Source organism: Melanotaenia boesemani, chromosome 20, assembly GCF_017639745.1.
Source record: "Melanotaenia boesemani isolate fMelBoe1 chromosome 20, fMelBoe1.pri, whole genome shotgun sequence".
Lineage (NCBI taxonomy): Eukaryota > Metazoa > Chordata > Actinopteri > Atheriniformes > Melanotaeniidae > Melanotaenia > Melanotaenia boesemani.
Genome location: NC_055701.1, coordinates 13,164,326 through 13,183,251, shown reverse-complemented (window position 1 = coordinate 13,183,251; position 18,926 = coordinate 13,164,326). Strand labels below are relative to the sequence as shown.

Genomic DNA, 18,926 nt, shown 5'->3' with positions numbered 1-18,926 from the left:
TGGAAACAGTCATCACCCATTTCTGCAGTGACTATTTTACACCTGGAAGAAAACTGTTACCTGAAACAACCAAGATTAATAGATAATCTGCTGCTAATTGTGAGTATGTCAGAAACTTGGATACTTTTATCTACACTGATAGGTCTAAGTTTCGTTTAAAATCGAGGTTATAATGATAACGAGTATTTATAATAGAATACTTACTCTTAAAGTTTATTTATAGTTGTATTTTTTGGGTTGCAGTGACTTGGAGCCAGACGAACACAGAGGAAATACTATAAAGTAATGTAACCACAATCTGATAGTTGGGCTATCCTTCTGCATGTATGCTCAGTCTCAGTTACGTTGAATTAATCATTTTACTCTGGCTCAAATGGGACTTTACATTTTACTTAACAGATTACTGTTTAAGCTAAATTCTATAGCCAGTCCCTGACCAACTCTAACCCTCACCTGTAATAGTTTCTCCTCATCATGTATCCTCTGGCTCAGGTCTCTCAGTTCTAGACAGCGGTTCCTCAGCTCAGTGGTCAGCTCTTGAACACAAGTCTGAGACTGAGCCAGCATAGATTCCTGTGCCTGAAGTCTGAAATTACAGAGAAACAATAAAAACAGGGCTGCTTGTCCCACGTAAAGCATCAACAAAAAGTTTGTCACAACATACAAATACAAACACACAATCCTTTTATTTGAAAGCCACTCCACACAGATGCTTACCTTTTTCTAGTATCAGACAACATCTGCACTATTTTGCTCTGTAAAGAAATAATGTCACACATAGTAAAAGAGAAATAATTTGAGAATAAACCAAATCAGCCAAGGATGAAGTACAGACCTTCTCTCCTCTTTCCTCCTGCAGCTCTTTCTGTAACGACTGCCTGATGGCTTCATTAAATTCCTCGCTAAAAAAATATAACAGGAGTCATTTTACTCATTCAGTACATCATAGATGGAGTGATTGGAGAATTACCAGACAAAGACCTGACCTATTATTATTAGATCCATTTTGCATCTGCTGGTTCTTCTGGGTGTAAAATTTGTCAAGCAAACCTTGGATCTCTTGTCGAACCACTTCTTTTTCAGTCAGCTCCACCTGAGGAAAATTATGAATGAATATATATATATGTGTATATATATATATATATATATATATATATATATATATATATATATATATATATATATATATATATATATATGAAGAATTTTAAAGTCAAAACAGTTCAGACTTGAGTGATTAACCCAACTTAAAGTTCCACTATTATAACAAAGAGCTTTTTCTAAAGGCAACTTTTAAGCTTGTCTATAGAGGAAGACAAGAAATCTGCTGTAAATCAGCTGTGAATGGCAGTGTTTTTATACCTTGAGTCTTTGGATTTCCTCATTCTTGGCAGCCCTCTCAGCATTCAGTTCTGCTAGAAGAATCTCCATGGTCATCATGGAGGACCGTCTGTTTTCCAGCTCTTGCTCCTGGCTCTCCAACACCTGAGCCAGGTCTCTGTTGAAGCTGCCTGGAGTATGTGGGGTCTTGAGAAATAGATAAATGAAATAAGCATCAACACATTCATCAAACAATTCATGTTTAATTTGTGACTAATGTTCCCTAACAACTATACGGGTGCATGTATCAGCTCTGCTTGCATATTTAAAGAGAAATCAAAGCATAAAGAGGTTTTACCCGATGGATTGATCGGGGTGTGACTGTTGGCTCAGTGGGTTTGAAAACTCCATTTCTGATTGTTTTTTCAACAGCTTCTTGCTGTTGTTCCACCTGGTATGAAAAGAAATTTAGAAAGGAAAAAAACATTTTGTCTGAATTATTTTAGGATAGAATTAAATTATTTGGTGGCAAAGGAAAAAAAAAAAAAACACTTACCTTCTGCTGCAGGTTCTTTATGAGGACCTCTTTCTGGGCTGTTTGCTCTTGAGATGCTTGAAGGAGACTGTTCTGCTCATCCAATACCTTAGTAAGCCTATCAACCTCCTCAGTGGCATAGGCAATCTCTTCCTGTAGTACTTCAACCTACAGTAATAAACATACACACATACTGTCCCTTGTGTACTGAAGATTTATGATTTAACCAAAATTTCACCACTTACACTACAAGATTGTGCCGATAATTTTACAAGAGTGAACAAAGCTCTACATAAATCCATTTTCAAACATTACCTCTATCTTGTTGGATGCTGCTGTTCTTTCTAAAGTTTCTTTCAGGTCACAGATTTCTGTCTGCATCTTACTGTTTTGCTCCCTGATGTTTTCTCTTTCAAGGCAGGCAGCATTGTATTTGGCCTGAAAAACAATGATGTTATTATTAAAGAAATGCCCCAGTACACAATGCAATTTTATAGTGTAATGGACAAGATAGCTGTAGCACAGTTACATAAGACAGATAAAGGGTGAAAGAAAATGCAGAGTACTGTGATGTCTTTAATGTCTCCAGACAAGTGGCTGATGGTCTCGTCCTTTTGGCTCAGTTCACCACGAAGGTCTCGGGTTTGGTTCATGAGGTCTAAAAGGACATCCTGTCATGAGAGAGGCAGATATTTTCAGAAGGGCAATATGTCTGACATACTTAGGTCACATTTGAAGAACAAAAAAAAATTAAAAGGAGAAAAAGAATGGTTTACTTTGTCCTGTTCGTTCTTCTGTTCAAAGCTTTTAATCCTTTCATTGGCAACAATCAAATTCTGCTCCAGATCAGCAAGTTTGGATGACTTAAAAAAAAAAAACAACAACCAGGTTCAGCTGCTAAACAAAAATTACCTTTACATTCACTATAAGTAGCAGATGCTAATCTTAATTACTGACCTGTTGTTGATTTTGTATTGTCAAGTCTGAGACTTGTTTTCTGAGCTGCATGTTCTGCTCCACAGTTTCAATAAGTTCTCTGAAGGAGGAAAATGTTGCTCATATTTATGTCATCTCAAAGATAGGCAAGCGTTTAAGTGATTATTTAAATAAATTCATTTAACACTTTAAATGTGCTAAACTCACTTTGATGTGCTTTCTTCATTTTCTTTGAACTGGGAGATCAGACTAGTTGTACGCTCTTGCTCAGCCTGCAGGGAATTACTCAAATCCTGAAGTAAAAAGATTATTTAAAAAAAAAAAAAAAAATCAGAAGAATGGAAACAAAGACAGTTGAATCATCAAAGCTTACATTTTAGTACAAAAACGTACCGTGACCTCTGCTTTAAGCTGATCAATCTCCTGCTGCCTGTCATGCAGCTGCTGTCTTGCCTGATCAGCATCAAACTTAGCCTCAGCTTGCAGCTGGTCAAATGAATCCTGCAGAGTCCGATGTTGCTCCAGAAGCTGCTCCCACTCCAGTCTGGAATAACGATACTGTGGCGTTTAGTATAAAAACACATTAGACCAACAGGACCCTAGCACTGTGCATTTGAACTAATGCTCACCGGACTTTATCAAGTTGGAGCTGTGTGCTGATAAGACTGTTGGAGAGCTGACTCATCTCTTGCTTATGTTCTCTCTGACAATCTCCTAGCTCATTCCTCACAGAGGCCAGCTCCTTGTCAGATGACTGTAGTACCAAACGTAGATCACGGATCTCACTCCTCAGAACTAAAAGGAAAAAAAAAGATATCATTGCTGACTCAAGACAAAACACAACATTCTTCTGAAGGAAAATGAGCAGTTTATGAAGTGCAAGAGTCTAAGCAAGTGTTCGGAGCCTAACCTTCTGCAGCTTGCTGCTCAGACTCAAGGCTCTGCTGCAGGCTGTTTACAGTTTCTTGAACAGTGACCTGATCTTTGCTCCTGTTTGCTCTCTCAGCAGAGAGTTGCTGCAAGAAGCATTACAAATATGAAACCAGTACAGATACTAACATTGCACTAAATTTCAGTAACTGAAAGTGAACTATTCTACCTCGTCCTTGTGATCAGACTCTAGCGATATTACAGAAATCTGCTCCTCAAGTTTTGCAATTTGCTGCAATAACTTGGTGTTCTTCAGCTCCTCCTCATTTAACTGTGTCTGGACACGACTCACTTGTTCCTGAAGAGAAATCGGTAAAAATCTAAGTCAAATCAAAAACTCTTGTGTTTGATGTCAGGGATAATGAGCCTAATTTTACCTGCACTTGACGAAGCTCTTCTGTCAGCGCCATCTCAGCCATGTCTGATGGAGGCGGCTCAGACCAAATGTTGTCTCCATCACTGTCATTCCCATTCAGGTGCTCTGGACTGGACAGGGGCACAAGACGGGACCGCAGGTTGTATGCTTTGGTGGGTGTGGTGAGAATCTGGCATAGCAAAAAATTTCAGTAATAAAAATTCAATCATTTTTTCATTGTTTTGTAGAAATAATACATCATGTTTAACATCAGTTATGTAAGATCCTATTCTGACACACACTTACCTTTATAGTTTCAACATGAATTCTGTTCAGTTCAGAGACCTCCTGCTTTTTATGAGCATGTGTGGCTTCCAAAATGTTTTCTAAATGTCTGTTGGACTTGTCAAGATATCTTTTCTCAGACTCCAACTGTGACAATTGTTTCCTAAAACACAGAGCACCACATCAAGCTGTGAAAAAGTTGCTGTGTACTTCCAGCTTACCTTATTTTACTGTGCAGAGACTTTTGGCAAAAAAAGTAAATAAACACAAATGAACCCTCTGTGTTCATAAAGGTGTCCCATTACCCTTACTGGATTTCATCATGACTAAAAGCTCAGGCACATATTCTGTCTAATCAAAAGGCCTGTTTCTAAACATCTGCTCAGCTTTTGTGTCTGGTTTTAGAACAAATTTCCCCATTAAATAACTTCCTTACTTGGTGACTTCTTTGTACTCTTCAAAGGCCCGGAGGGCAGCTGTGAGGTCTGACTGTTTCTGAAGCAGCTTTGCATTCAGCCTTTCAATTGTGGCTGCAGATGCAGAATCCGTTGCCACGGAGCTGGATGAGACTGTGGAAGCTGTGCAGCATCATAGTTAATTAAATTAAATTAAATCTAACTTTACTTTGCAAGACATTTTATACAATTCTTTGAGACTTTTATCTTACTTTCTTTAACTTTATCTAACTCCACAGCCCTCTGAAAGGCCTCTTCCAGCTCAGCAGCAACTTGGGCTGCAACCTCTTCAGCGTTCATCAAAGATTCAAGAGAACGTAGTTGACGGTTCTCCTCTCTGAGGCTGCAATTCTCTGCTGCATATCGAGTCATCTTCGGATGATGTTCAACCTTCAAGGTGAGAAGAAAGAACGGATGTCAGTGAACAGAAAAGTCAAGGGGTTATATGGCTAATATTATAAGATAGGTTTTCAAGATCATTTATTTTTGATGTTAGAGAAACAAAGACATTAAATTCTTGAAGTTTCTGACAGAAATCTAAAAGCTTAATTATATTATGAACTAGAGGATTCATCACTATGATGTATTTGCACATTACACTTATATAGTCATCTAATGCGGACATGAGCTGTAGGTTAAAGAGGTTTAAATGGCAAGTGATCTTTACCTGATCTCTCAGGATTTTGATCTCTTCTTTCAGCTGATTAGTCAAAGCCTGAGAATGCATGTCTGACAAAGAGGGTTGTCCCGTCTTCAGCTTATTCTCAAGGCGAGCGATGTGGTCTTCTCGAAACCTGATGATCATTCTGCTGGAATGAATGAACTTGTCTTTTTGTGTCCAGGCCTCTTCGAGCTGTGCCACCTTCTTGAGCAGCATCTAGGTGCAGTCAAATCTAACTGTGAAGTGCCTTGCACAAACAATTTTCTCACATCAGAATAATTTCTCAAAAATAATCAACAAACACCTCACCTTCTTCTCCTCATCTACTTTCTTCCACAGACGAACAGCAGACATAAACTTTGATTTATCAGACACATCGTGTTGATGTCCAATAGATGAACCTGAGAACAGAAGCCATTTTATACAACATTTGTTAAAAGGCTAAAAAGAAGAATACTTGGATTAAGGTTAACATAAATTTGATATTGTGTGTGTTTGATCTGCAGATGGTTACCCATGGGGAGTTCAGGTCCTCCTGGTGCAACATCTCTCCCATAGTCTACTCCCTGAGATGCCAGCACCTGAGCAAGATGCTCCTTCAGCTTCCTCACCTCAGCCTGTAACTGCTTCACATTTCCCTGTGTGTCTTCATTGATGACAGCCTAACAAAGCAAAATTATTGTACAGGAATGAAATAATGAACAGTTCAAATGTTTCTTTTTAAATCACCTGAACCTTGTTTAATCTGAGTAGGCTGAATAATGTAAGGCTCTGTTTGACGAAAGATACCTTATTCTTGATTAACTTTGCTCTCTGGGCAAACTGTAAAGTGGACAAAGTTTCTCCAAAACACTTTGAACCAGGATGTACATTAGCTATGATGTAGGTCTTTGCATTTCCTCCAAGAGAGTCCTGAAATAAAAATAATAAAAAAAAAAGTTTAGGCACGTATCACTGTATCTGTGCATGAATACAATAACATATTTGTACAGTCGACACAATATAACACAATCTCCACCTTAAACACTACCAATATGTATTTTGACTTTTACCCTGAGCAAGAAGGTGAGTTTAGAATCCCTGTAGCAGATGTGACGGTTCTTCCCATTAGACACATCCACCAGTGCCATAATCACCTGGCCCAGGCACATGAGAGAACGATTGATGCTGCTGGCCTCCTGTTAGGGAAGCAATGTAATTATCTGGTGTTACAACCAACAAAAACAACAAATATTGTACAGAAGTGGGAGGAAATTCAGGTACAAAGCTTTACCTTGAGTCTAGAGCCATCTGTGTGGGTGTCTTTCTGTCTCTCTGATCCTGCCAGATCAACCAGGTTCAGCTGAGACATTCGGATATTCACCACTTCATTGATGGACTCTTTGGACTCCAAAGTCATAGTGAACACTGCGTGAGATCTGGAAGACTCACGGTTCATGGAGGTGGAGGCTACGCGACGATTGCGCCAGCCCATAGACAGCACCTAAATAAGTGCAAGCACAAACATATATAGTATGGTAAAGTATGGTGTTCGTAGTAGGCTGGCAAAAATTAATTAAATGAATCTAATAATCTCAATTATGTCTAATACAAACCCAATTTCCAGATAAGCTTTCTAAGATTTATAAACTAAGCTGAAAAAAATCATAATTTAATAATTCAATTTCAATAATTTGGTTGAAGCTTAATTTAAACAGATACAAGTTCAAAAGAAATTATGTTAAGTGGCCTGATCAACTTTTTTATACATTATTTAAATCTAGAATTTAATATATGAACTGGGGTTACTAATTGTTGCAGTTTTCAAAGAAAAACATGCTCATTCTTAATGAATACTATATTACAACTGCTCAACGGTCTTTGGCCTGGTTCTCCACTTCATGATGCACCATTTTGAAAAGGACACAGTCCTGAACGGCAGGCAGGCAGAGAAAACACTCAAACACTATTTCTATGAAGCCATGCTGTTTTAAGTCAAGCAAAATGAGGTCAGCATTGTCCTGCAGAAATCCACAAAACTCACTTGAAAGAGATCACCCTGATGGTAGCATTTGTCTCTCAAAAGTCCCAATGTACTGTATGCCTCTGCATCACCAGTACTTTACACATACATAAGTAAGCCCTGTGTATAGATGCACTCCAGATCATCTCAAATGCTGGCTTTTGAATTGGTTTTGATGATAAAAAAAAAAAGAGTAAATGGTTTATTTAATAATGTCTGGCATGAAGAAACCAGCGTCTGCTTTTTCCAAAAAATAATAGCTGAAATGTGGACTCACATGCCCACCAACCAAAGACCAAGCAGGGAGTTTATAACCAGTCCTGACACCCTTGTCTGTCCCCAGTTAATCTGATGATTGTAGAATCTTCCAGAATTCTGTCACTTGTATAAATTCTAGAAACCTTTCTGTGTTTGCTGACATTCAATTCTAGATTTGCTCACAATGCATTTAAAAAAAATAAGTTGAACTGGTACAGATTAGTTTACAGAGTAGCATATACCTGATAGGCTTCAGCTGCTGAGTTCACAAACTTCTCCACAGCTCCCTCGACAAACACACCTTTCTTGATATTCTCTCTGAGGAAAAGGCTGGCAGAGGCCGTGTCCAGAAGATCATAAATTTGTTCATTGTATATCTCAATAAATGAACACTTGCAAAGGAAACTCTTGGACTTGGAAGACTATTGGCGAGAAAAAAAGAAGTACCAGATTAATGATAATTAAGTAAGTAAAATGTTAATTTAAAGCACCTTCACAGTGATTATATATCAAAACTCACCCTTTCCACTTCTCTGTTGATAAGAAAAAACAAGTACTCAAAACTTCGAGGAATAACCCCCCTAAGTTCATCTGTAAAGTTGTCCAACTCAGATGGCCCTAAAGCAAGAATGAAAAAGTGTCAATTTTTTCATATTATTTTATGATCTTTAACATTGTGGAATAACATGCAAGTCATTATACTGAATTCTCACCAAGCATGGTGAACGTTTTTCCTGAGCCAGTTTGTCCACTGTGGAAGAAAGAAAGGAATCTCATAAGGAATCAAATGGGTGGTCCCCATGAACAACAATGTCAAATTATTGGTAAATTCTATATTGTAAATAAATAAACGGCACTTACTAAGCAAATATGGTGCCGTTATATCCATTCATGCAAGACTCAACAATATTCTTGGCAACACTGTTGAATACAGAGTCCTTTTGGAGAATGAAAGGATTATACACAGACAAAAAAAAAGGTCAAGTTAGAATAGATATAGAACAAACAGTCCAGGCTGCAGTAACACTTGGCTAGAGGACAGAGGCAGAGACGGTAAAAAGCCTACCAGTAAATCTTTTTACTTTGCATTTTGTTGATGGAAATGAGAGCATCATTTATAAAATAAGTATCATCAATTCAAGATCTAATTTCATATGTTCACATAAGTTAGTCCTTCACCAAACAATTTGAGACTTATTTACCCATGCTATGGGTAGGTTATCAATACAATGACGGTGTGTGTGTCAAACCTGGGATGTGTCCATATCTGCAACATGATCATAGGTGAAGGTTCGGGGTTCTGGTTTTGAGAGCAGACGGATGGTGTTGGGTGAGGTGACTGCAAGACAAAGACTCTGATCCCCATCTGTGGTCAGCCCAGTACCCTGGGTCAGAGGTCGTACTCGGACAAAAACTTTAATGGAATCGCTGTCACCACTGTAATCCCAGAACACAACACTAATAAAAACTGAGTTCAACGAGTTAAGAAAAACACATTAGAGAAGGTTAGTCACGCTAACTTTATTAATGAGTGACTGCTTTAAATTTACAGTCTTTTCAGTCCAAGCTAAAATCCTGACAGTGAAATTGACAAACACATCAGAAGGAAAGAAAATGTCAACAACTATACACTGACATTGTACTGATATTAGCCTGGTGAGTGCGAGTGTAGTAGCCTTATCGTTACAATACAGTGTCAACGAGCTGGTGTTTCTGTGAGTGAAACAAGCAACGTGTCCTTAAACTGTATTACCTGGCAGCAAGAAGAGTTGAGTCTCCACATCCTGTTAAAAAAAATATATAAAACCGTTTAAAACGCCAATTCAGCTGATTATTTAAATAACCTGTCACTGCTGTTTTGACATAAATCGATTCAACGCGTTATTTCTCGGTCGTGCATAATGCCAACTATTAAATAAAAATTGAATATTTAATCGGTCATAACATAATTTAGACCACCCGAGCACGTTAGTATAGTCACGCCAAAAGGCTTTAACTAGCTTGCTAGGATTTCTAAAAACTGAATCAATGCTACATTCGGCTGACTGCTAAACCAACCAAGGTGTACGGTACCTTTTCCACTGGAATTCATTGTTGTCGAAGACGTATTAACCGTTACGAGGTAAAATAAAGTTTCTTCACAGCAAGACGATTTACAAAGTCAGTAGCTAGCCTACATTGTTTACATCCTTCAAAATTGGCGGGCCGACTAGAGTTTCTTCTTCTTCATCGTCTTTAGTATGGCAGACTAGACGCAAATTAGCTCGTTGCTGCCCTCCTCAGTCTGGACTCCGTGACTACAATCGACTGTTTTCGCTATAAATTTCCTCGTGATCTGTTGACCTAGAAGTCTAGATGGTATTTCTCTTATATCTGTCAGCACTCCGAATTACTTTAAATTCTATATGGTACAACCAACATAGTAAGAGTGGATGTTAACTTGGTCATTTGTACTTCTCATCTGCATGGTCACCTAATAGCGCCAGCCATCTATTGGACTGAAATGACTCAACCTCAGAGTCAACAGTATCTCATCCAACAGCTCTGTAATGTTTCCACACATAGAAAAGTTTGTATTTTTCCTCTTAAGTGTCACATAATTGTTTGAATTTCTTTACATTTTAGATTTGATTACCAAACATAATTCCAGTGTACTGAGTGACGTTCTGTTTTCCTTCAGAGATGCAAATTTAACTATTATTTTCTGCTTTATTTCCTTCTATTCCTTCATGAGCTCACTATCTATCTGTCTGTCTTTAAGATTTTGTGGAACCGTGGTTTATCCTATAACAGATTGTTGTTGTTGTTGTTTTTTTTTTTTTCAAAAATATTGTGTTCATTCATAAGGTGGATACAGGTCAGAAGTGATAAAAAATGTTTTAATCTAAATTACTCTTCTTCACATGAGGCCTTGCCACTGCCATTTTAAAGGTAGATGGGAAAACACCTCTCTGAAGAGAGTAATTTACTATGTCTAAAAGTTCAAGCTGAAAGAAACCATAAAATGTTTTTAAAAGAGATGTGGAAATTGGGTCTAAAAGGCAGATTGTTGGGTTTAGTTGGGAGAAAATTCAATCAAACATTTTTGCATCAAACAGGACAAAACTCTCCAGTGCTTCCTCAGGTAAAAACAATTATTCAAATATGTTCAAATCAACATGTCCTTGAGATAAGACTAGATCTAATTTATCGATTTTTTTCTGAAGTGCTCTACTAAGTCCTCACATGCAGCAACTGACGCAGTCATGGAGGACTTATTAAAATATGTGTTTATTAAAAGGTCTAGCGTTTTAAAAAATAAATTTGGGATTTCTTTGTAATTGTCTGCAATTAGATTTGAAAAGTAGAGTTATCTTGCCTTTTTAACTTCAGCCCATTAATATAATATTTGAGTTGTTCATTAAAAGTTTGTAAATGGATATCTTGATTAATTTGATTTCCTCCATTTTCTCTTTGTTCACCTGTAATTTCTTTTAATGTTTCTGATTTCTTTATTTCTCCGTGATGGTGTCAATTTGAATCTTACTGTTTTTATTCTCAGTGGAGCTGCAGCATCAAAGTCAGACTTCAGTTTGCTGTTAAAATTGTCTACAATAAAATCACAAGAAGCAGGTAAAATGTGAGCAGGAATTTGGTTTGTTGTACTACTGTAAGATATTCCTTTATTATTATTATTATTATTATTATTATTATTATTATTATTATTATTATTATTATTATTATTATTATTATTATTATTATTACTGAAGATCATGTTATACCTGGCATGTTTTACCCTTAAGAAATTGAAATTTGTAATAAATAAACACACAATGTAAAAGATGAGCAAAGTTGCAAATAGCTTATAAATATTTCTCATTTAAGTTTTTTAATCAGTACATTGAGAACATTTTAAAAAATAAAATAAATATTACTGTCATAATAAATTGAATCAATATAATATTAAATTGAGTAAATTAAGTATTTTGAGAAATTTTTGAGAATTTTAGAAAAGTTTTTTTTTTCAATGGAACTGTACATCATTCAAAAGAAATTTCTCTAACAACAGCTAATATCAAACGCTAACAAAACTTGGGAGAGTTAATAATATTTATTTAGTTGCGCAATGTGACGATGTAGTCATATTTCATATGGTATTCATAGAGATCTAGATACATATGGGCAGAGCCCTTTAGTCAACGATTGTGTCATATCCGTTGTTTGATATGATTGGTTGTTTAACCAGGAAGTGCGTTTCGTTTGAACGTTTCAGGCAATTTCATTGGCGCGTTTTAAGACTTTTAAATTCCAAACGGTTGCTGCATCCTATTGGCGAGGACTGGCGAGGGAGTTTCAAAACCATATCTTTTCTTCTCGTCAGCGTTTGGTTGTATGCTTTTGCTAAAGACTGTATGAATTCAACCAACAAACTCTGTTATTTTAAGGTAGGAAATACAAAGTTACGATCTAGTAGGTAACACTTTGCAGCTCCTTTTTGTGTTTAAACCTGATCCTGAATCGCTTTTCCTAAGTTTTCCGTCCGTTAACTTTAGCTAACACTTTGCTAACGACGCTGTTAATTCAAAACATATAATTTTGTAAGATGAATTTAAAATTGGCCATGGCGTTGATGATTAGCTTAAGTAAGTAATCGTTTCAAATTCATTTAGGGAATTGGTATCTGTATTAATCTTTCATTTGAATTGAATGAAAATAGGCGTTTGCTCTATGGTCACATGCAACGTTGGATGGTAAATCTAAACTGTTACTCCAAATATTTGTCCTGTCATATCCATTACGATATTTAAAACCTAACGTTTATTCCCAGTGGTTTCGTATTAAGCTTGTGTAGTTATTAAAACTGAAGCGTACAGTCAAATGCAAAGTAATGTTTACGACCAAACATTTAAAGTTAGTTAAAGCTGGCATTTTAATCAGTAATTTAGATTTTAGAAGATCCATTGTTGCTTTTGTATCTGTTTTTAAACCTTTTATTATTTAAATCTGAAGTTTGGTAGCTTGGATCATACCAAATGTGTATGTTATGACGTAAGGACAGCCTTTTTTCTTTTGTCATCGATAACTTAAAAAAAAAAACGCCAAATGTATTTTTTCTTTCTTTCTTTCTTTCTTTCTTTCGGATTACTTTTCTACTTGATAACACTGGCACATGCAAAATCAAGTTCTGAGCGCCCTCTTGTGGTCAAATGGTGAAACTGTTGCTCTGTTCTTATTGTGGATATTCAGCAACTATTTGCCTACCATAGAGCTCTTAGTACCAGTTTATATCGGTGACCTTTTGCAGCCTTACGTTCCCAGCAGGTCCCTGAGATCACATGATCATGGTCTACTGGTTGTGCAGCAAACACAGCTGACAACCAAAGGTGACAGGACCTTTCCTCCCTCTGGAACTCCCTTCCTTTCAGCCTGAGATCTGCACACTTCATTGATCTCTTTTAATAAGCTGCTAAAATAGCATCTTGTTAAACTTTTTTTATTTTATTTTTTCATGTCTTATTTTTGTGTTTTATCGTGAAATTATTTTTATCTTAAGAGGTGCTATATAAATAAACATTTGCTTTATTTTACTTACTTCACTGATGTAAATAACCACTATATAGGATCGCAATAAGCTAATGTCAGCCAATGTTGCTTTTAAAGCTTCCCAATAATTTTACCTAAAGGTGTCATAGTTAACAATTGTTTTCTTTTTCACCTTTTAATCTTTAAAATGGAGCGAATTATACAACTTGAATTGATAGCAATGTAACAATAAAAATGTAAACAGTTGTATATTGGTACAGTCACAAGTGCATTGGTTCTTGTGCAAACATTACATTATTTGTTTCTTTTTTGTCACATGCATTACATGCACCCAACAACCAAAAGTGTCTTATCAATTGGGTGCAGCTTTCAGTGTGACGTCTCCTTCAGAGTATAGTTGGTCTGTCCCAGTCCTGTAATCTAACACATTGTTTCTCTGGTTTTACAGGATGAGTTCTGTTGATGTGAATGATGAAAATTGTGGGGTCATCCCCGCAGGAAAGCACGGCAGCCTAAGTCAGGACATATTTGCCCTAGATCAGCCAACTGGAAGGCCCTCAATCCTGCGGCAAACAGAGAACCTACCCAGCAAGACTGTGCCAAAAGGGATGAAGGTACAGAATTTATAATTTATGATAGTTGTTTGTTTGTGGATAACCCAGAAGATCTGTAGGCAGAATAAACAAGGAAATTTATGGGGAAGTGGGATTTTTGCATTATCTTCTGACTCGTAGCACAGTTTCAACAATTGTCTCGATTACAATAAATGTATCTATATTGAGATAATTGGGATCTTAAAGCATTTTCCTCTTGTCTGTTTTGTTGGTATAGATAATTTTGCATTCAGATAACATTTTAAATGTACTGACAAAATCATTTGTGTTTAGGTTTGCTTTCAGACCCCAAGAAGAGACCCTGTGACCAAAAGAATTCTGTCTCCCAGCAAGTCAGTCAAGATGACGAGTGTGGATGAGTGTACAAAAGCACTTGATTCATTAAGTCTGGATCAGTCAAAGTAGGAAACATATCCTATACTGCAAAATGCATTTTTAATGGAAATTTGTGCATTTATGTAATAACGCCTGTTTTATTTTTGCAGTACTTTGCCTCAGGAACAAGCTGAGCAGTCCGAACAAGGTAAAATATCTTGCATTAAGTTATCCATTTAATTTGGTTCTTGCTGCAGAGAAATTAATCCAAATTTATTTTTTTCCTCCACAGAGCTGTCATCATATCCTGACGATGACATGCCGATACAAAGCAAGGGTGGCTATCAGTTGGATTTTGACAACCTTGATGCTATTGATCCATTTCAGGGGTCTAACAAAATGACCCTCTCCCCTGCGAAGCCTGCCATTGAACATCTTCCCACAGATGTCGCTGAGCATGGACACACACCTTCAGAGAAAATCTTGGAAGAGCCGAAAAAAGTTGAACCAACACTAGACGACACACTTCCATTCACCACCCCATCTGTAGAAAACTCACTGGCTGACATCAGCTCCACTGAGAGCAGTGTGGTTACAGTGATGGTGGCAAAGTTCCCAGCAGTTGAAGAACAGTCTTCATTCACAGCCACACCTGATGAAAAACAACTCTCTGGTATGTCTGCAAGCTCTGATCAGGATGCAATATCAGGGAGTTTCGTGGACGATGCTCCACTTCCTGCAAAAGTTTCTTATAACTTGGATTTTGACAACCTTGATGAAATCAATCCTTTCCAGACTGGAGGGTCAAAAATTCAAAATTCTCCTGATCTTGGGAGAAAGGTACTGAACAGTGATCCACCTGCAGAGGAAAAAAAACCTGCAGATGTTGCTGATGTTCCTGAAGTTGCCCAAGAGTTGCTTCTCCAGACTGATGTAAAGCCTTCAGTAGCAGGGTCTTCCCTATCTACCAATACAACTGATTCTCCAGTAGCTGAATCTGAGCCAGCAGGTGGCCAGGTCAAAGAAGGACCGATCAAACTTGAGTTCAGTTTTGGGGATGCAAGTGAGGTCAAGCGGAAACCACCTCCCAAGAAGTTTGGCAAAAGGCCGTCTGGTCTAAAACCTAAAGAGGAAGGGCTACCATCTGATGTTAAACCACCTATTAAAGCCCCGGTGAAGTCTCATGCCAGTGATGTGGATGATGTTCCACTTCCCAAAAGTTCCTACTCATTTGACTTAGAGAAGTTTGATGACCCAAACTTCAATCCTTTTGGCACAAACACAAACATGAATAATTCTCCACAGTGCAGCAAGAAAACCAGCCTTGTGCTCATGGAAACATCCCTTCCTGAGGAAAAAGAAGCCGCATCATCAGATTGGTGAGTTAACATTTTTATCCCTGTTTCCAGTGTTTATTTGCTATGAATGTCACTTTCCAATAGTTGCTTCTTTTAACTAAATCCAATGTTTTTGTCATCTTAGTGCTGGAGAGAGTTTGCTAGGTGCCGAACCCAACCTTGGATTGGTAAGAGCTATAATACAGTTTAATGAGTTTCTCTTGTGCTTGTGTCCTTTTTTTTTAACAGAATTATTGTTCTCTTATTAATCACAAGGTCACCAGTGAAAACGAGAAAGGACTTGAACATGAAAGTGAGCAGCTGATGCAGAGCCAGTCTGAAGTCTCTGAGGCATCTCAACCTGACCAGAAGCTTCAGACGGCCGAGTCAGAGTCTAATGAAGAATTTGTTCCTGGAACAATGTGTGAGTAATTACTGATTATCATTTCCCTGTTTAATTAATTTAAGTTTAAAACATTTTAGAAAAGTTTATGTCACCTACTTTTTAGTTTGGTCTAAGGGTTTGTTGTTGTTTTTTTGTATTTAAAATACTCTTGTTACATGTTGAACTAATGTGCTTTTCATTTCTAGTCATGGCCAATGATTTTGATGGGCAGATTGACTACCTTGAACAGTTTGGGTCCAGTAGTGTAAGTGCTGATTTTCTTTATTGTAGCTAAATCGTTTGATTCTTTGGTGACATGGTGGTATTCAGATGGTTCTCTCTTCTTTTTTTTTTTTCTTTTTTTTTTATTACAGTTTATGGAGTCTGCACTGAGGAAACAGTCCTTGTATTTAAAATTTGATCCTCTCCTGAGAGAGAGCCCAAGGAAGTCTTTAGGCCCAGCTGCTCAGATGCACGTCACTGCTCCTGTCTCACGGTATGATGTCCTCCTTCTGTATTAATTTAATGATTGCTGCAGTCAGAGGATACCAAAGATGAAAATCCTCTGCTTCAGAAATCCTTTAAAATGATGGGGTTTGTCTGAAATGTCTTTTAGGCTTGAAACTCTTCAGACTGCAAAAAAAGAGACCGTAAATTGTCCACAAAGGGATGGTCTCAAACTGTTGGAGGATACCACAGCACCAGTGAGTCACTCTTTAGCTGCCTTGACTGAATCTGCTACTTAAAGTTGGCCTAAATGTTTATTTTCTCCCCCTGTCTGTTTCTCTAGGTTCCAATCCTTGCGAGCCTCGTGCCTCCTTTTCCCCAGCCTACAAACACTGAGGAAGCTATTATTGAAGTGCTGAAGTACAGTCAGAAGGACATGGATGCTGCCATTGCTAAAGTGCAGGCAGAAGTATGTCCTGCCCAGTGTTCTGTGCATAAGAGTATTTAAAATCTTAAAAATTTTTAAGTCAGCTTGGTTGTTGTAACAGCTTATTTGACTTTCTTGTCAAATAATGTGATTCACAATCATTCCATTTGTTGGCAAAAGAAAAAATTGGGTGAAGAGAGACAAGAAAAATGATGGCTGTCATTAAGTGCTGGTTTAACTACTTACTCTTATGGTAATTGAATGAATCAAGCTCCTACTTTTTTAATGCTGTTTTGTGCAACTGTTATAGTTTAATACACAAAGAAATTTAGAAAGGGTTCTAGTTGGGTATTAAGGGTTTTCAAGTGAAGGGGATTGTTCTTAGGCCTTTATAGTAACTGACGTCTGCATTTTCTCAATCAGGGAAAGGAAAAAGAAGAGCAGTGGAGTGCGAAATATAAAAAGCTGCTTGATGATGTTCAAGAAATGAGGTGAGCTGTGTAGGATTACACTTTCAATTTTGAGAATCACTTTTTAGAAGATATTTGATGTCCTTTTTTTCCCCTCTCAGGAAAATAATTGTGGAATATGAGCTTATGATTGCAAAAATGACGGGTAAGTCAATGTGATCTACGTTCTTTCCTCAGGAGAGTGGATGTAGTTTTTTTTTTTTTTTTTTATTTAAGGTGGTTGAATTTCTCCTTTTTCTTGCACACACATTAGCTGATCAAGAGAAGGAGAAGGAGGTAGCCAATGCTAAACTGAATGAAGCTCTACTGGAAAAGGAGCAAGTGTCCAGTGACCTGAATGCCATGGAGAGATCATTCGCTGAGCTTTTTAAGAGGCTGGAGAAGTACAAGGATGTTGTTGAGGGTTATAAAAAGGTCAGTACATTGAAGGCATTCCCGCTTTGTGCCTCAGTCCTTGTCATACTTCGATTTTAAGAAAGCTTGAGATTTCAATATTAAATTATTCTCTGTGCCCTTTACCCAGAATGAAGAGACTCTGAAGTCTTGTGCGCAGGACTACCTTGCAAGGATAAAAAAAGAAGAACAGCGCTATCAGACCCTTAAAGCTCATGCAGAGGAGAAAATTGGCCAGTAAGAAACATGTCTGGACCTAACTTTTGTGTTAGCTTTGAAGGCTCTTGGCACTTTCATTGATTGACCTTGGCTTGTTTTATTCTCAGAGCGAATGAGGAAATTGCTGAGGTGCGATCTAAATATAAGGCCGAGTCTTCTGCACTTCAGGCGCAGCTGCGTCGGGAGCAACTGAAGGTTCAGTCACTGGAGAAGAGCCTCGACCAGAAGGTAAATGACCATCCTTATTAATCTACAGTTAATCTTACAATGAAGTTCCAGTTAAGTATATGTTTTTTTAACAAATTTTTTTCTTTCCCTCTCCTAGGAAAAGGAAGCTGAAGAGCTCACAAAACTCTGCGATGAACTGATCTCTAAAGTTCAGAAGGGCTGACTTGCCTTGTAAATAATGTTTTCAGTGCTTCTGTTTTTCTTTGAGTCCAGATCATTTTTTGTGTAGTTGTTTCTTTTGTCTTTATCAATGTTCTTATAATACTGTAAAACAAAATTATTTAAATAAAGATAATTTACAAGTTTCATTGACTTTTTTTAACTTCCATACTTTAAATTACGTCAAATAATATAAGAACCACTAGAGGGCAGTGTTTGTCTTGTAGTCAGTGAAGTTCATCTGTGTTGGGTACATCATTGGTTATGGATGGATCTAGGCAGTTTTGTTCTCCTTAAGACTTATCCAGGCTGGATTGTATGCTTAAAATGCACAGACTGTCTACTTACCTGTACCTGTCTGGAGCCAAAGTTCATCTCCATGCTGCAATGTTCACAACAAAATGGGCTCACCTGATACAATGCTCCCCTTCTTTTCTGAGCAATCACAGGTTCCTGTCACATCACTCCCAGAGCAGGACAATAAACTTCCTAAATGGTGAAAGGAAATCCTACCTAGATGGGACCTGAATGAGATGGTGAGGCAAAGAGAGGTGGGGGGTAACAATTCACTTAAATGGGCAAAGATGCTGGTCATTCGGTGTAGACTTGCAGGGGACATCACTCATCTAAAAAGCAACCGTGAGACTGCTCTTGTGTCTGTATGCTATCTAT

The 18,926-nt window shown here is 37.6% G+C and overlaps 2 protein-coding genes across 2 annotated transcripts in view; one reads left to right on the top strand and one right to left on the bottom strand.

The window, feature by feature from the left end:
* Positions 1-9,944, bottom strand: part of kif15 (kinesin family member 15) — an 11,993-nt gene extending 2,049 nt beyond the window's left edge. The window contains exons 1-33 of the mRNA XM_041971244.1: positions 9,811-9,944; positions 9,491-9,521; positions 8,988-9,174; positions 8,599-8,675; positions 8,451-8,488; positions 8,258-8,355; positions 7,980-8,159; positions 6,751-6,960; positions 6,530-6,655; positions 6,267-6,389; positions 5,992-6,139; positions 5,787-5,878; positions 5,484-5,693; positions 5,029-5,206; positions 4,798-4,939; positions 4,383-4,524; positions 4,099-4,266; positions 3,891-4,019; positions 3,702-3,807; positions 3,421-3,586; positions 3,185-3,335; positions 2,999-3,084; positions 2,813-2,891; positions 2,632-2,718; positions 2,422-2,526; positions 2,171-2,293; positions 1,877-2,023; positions 1,679-1,771; positions 1,363-1,527; positions 987-1,093; positions 836-902; positions 718-755; positions 454-586 (exon numbers count right to left, since the gene is read on the bottom strand). Coding sequence (XP_041827178.1) covers positions 454-586; positions 718-755; positions 836-902; positions 987-1,093; positions 1,363-1,527; positions 1,679-1,771; positions 1,877-2,023; positions 2,171-2,293; positions 2,422-2,526; positions 2,632-2,718; positions 2,813-2,891; positions 2,999-3,084; positions 3,185-3,335; positions 3,421-3,586; positions 3,702-3,807; positions 3,891-4,019; positions 4,099-4,266; positions 4,383-4,524; positions 4,798-4,939; positions 5,029-5,206; positions 5,484-5,693; positions 5,787-5,878; positions 5,992-6,139; positions 6,267-6,389; positions 6,530-6,655; positions 6,751-6,960; positions 7,980-8,159; positions 8,258-8,355; positions 8,451-8,488; positions 8,599-8,675; positions 8,988-9,174; positions 9,491-9,521; positions 9,811-9,829 — 3,951 coding nt within the window. The 5' untranslated portion in view covers positions 9,830-9,944. The remainder of the gene's footprint in view (positions 1-453; positions 587-717; positions 756-835; positions 903-986; positions 1,094-1,362; positions 1,528-1,678; positions 1,772-1,876; positions 2,024-2,170; positions 2,294-2,421; positions 2,527-2,631; positions 2,719-2,812; positions 2,892-2,998; positions 3,085-3,184; positions 3,336-3,420; positions 3,587-3,701; positions 3,808-3,890; positions 4,020-4,098; positions 4,267-4,382; positions 4,525-4,797; positions 4,940-5,028; positions 5,207-5,483; positions 5,694-5,786; positions 5,879-5,991; positions 6,140-6,266; positions 6,390-6,529; positions 6,656-6,750; positions 6,961-7,979; positions 8,160-8,257; positions 8,356-8,450; positions 8,489-8,598; positions 8,676-8,987; positions 9,175-9,490; positions 9,522-9,810) is intronic.
* A 2,088-nt stretch (positions 9,945-12,032) lies between these two features.
* tacc3 (transforming, acidic coiled-coil containing protein 3) lies at positions 12,033-18,370 on the top strand. The gene is made up of 17 exons (XM_041972932.1): positions 12,033-12,161; positions 13,709-13,874; positions 14,148-14,275; positions 14,360-14,397; positions 14,482-15,568; positions 15,672-15,714; positions 15,803-15,950; positions 16,118-16,176; positions 16,286-16,407; positions 16,528-16,615; positions 16,702-16,827; positions 17,209-17,276; positions 17,357-17,400; positions 17,509-17,669; positions 17,779-17,885; positions 17,975-18,095; positions 18,193-18,370. Exons 2-17 carry the CDS (start codon positions 13,710-13,712, stop codon positions 18,256-18,258), a joined length of 2,571 nt encoding a protein of 856 aa, XP_041828866.1. The 5' UTR covers positions 12,033-12,161; position 13,709; the 3' UTR covers positions 18,259-18,370.
* The last annotated feature ends 556 nt before the right edge of the window (positions 18,371-18,926 follow it).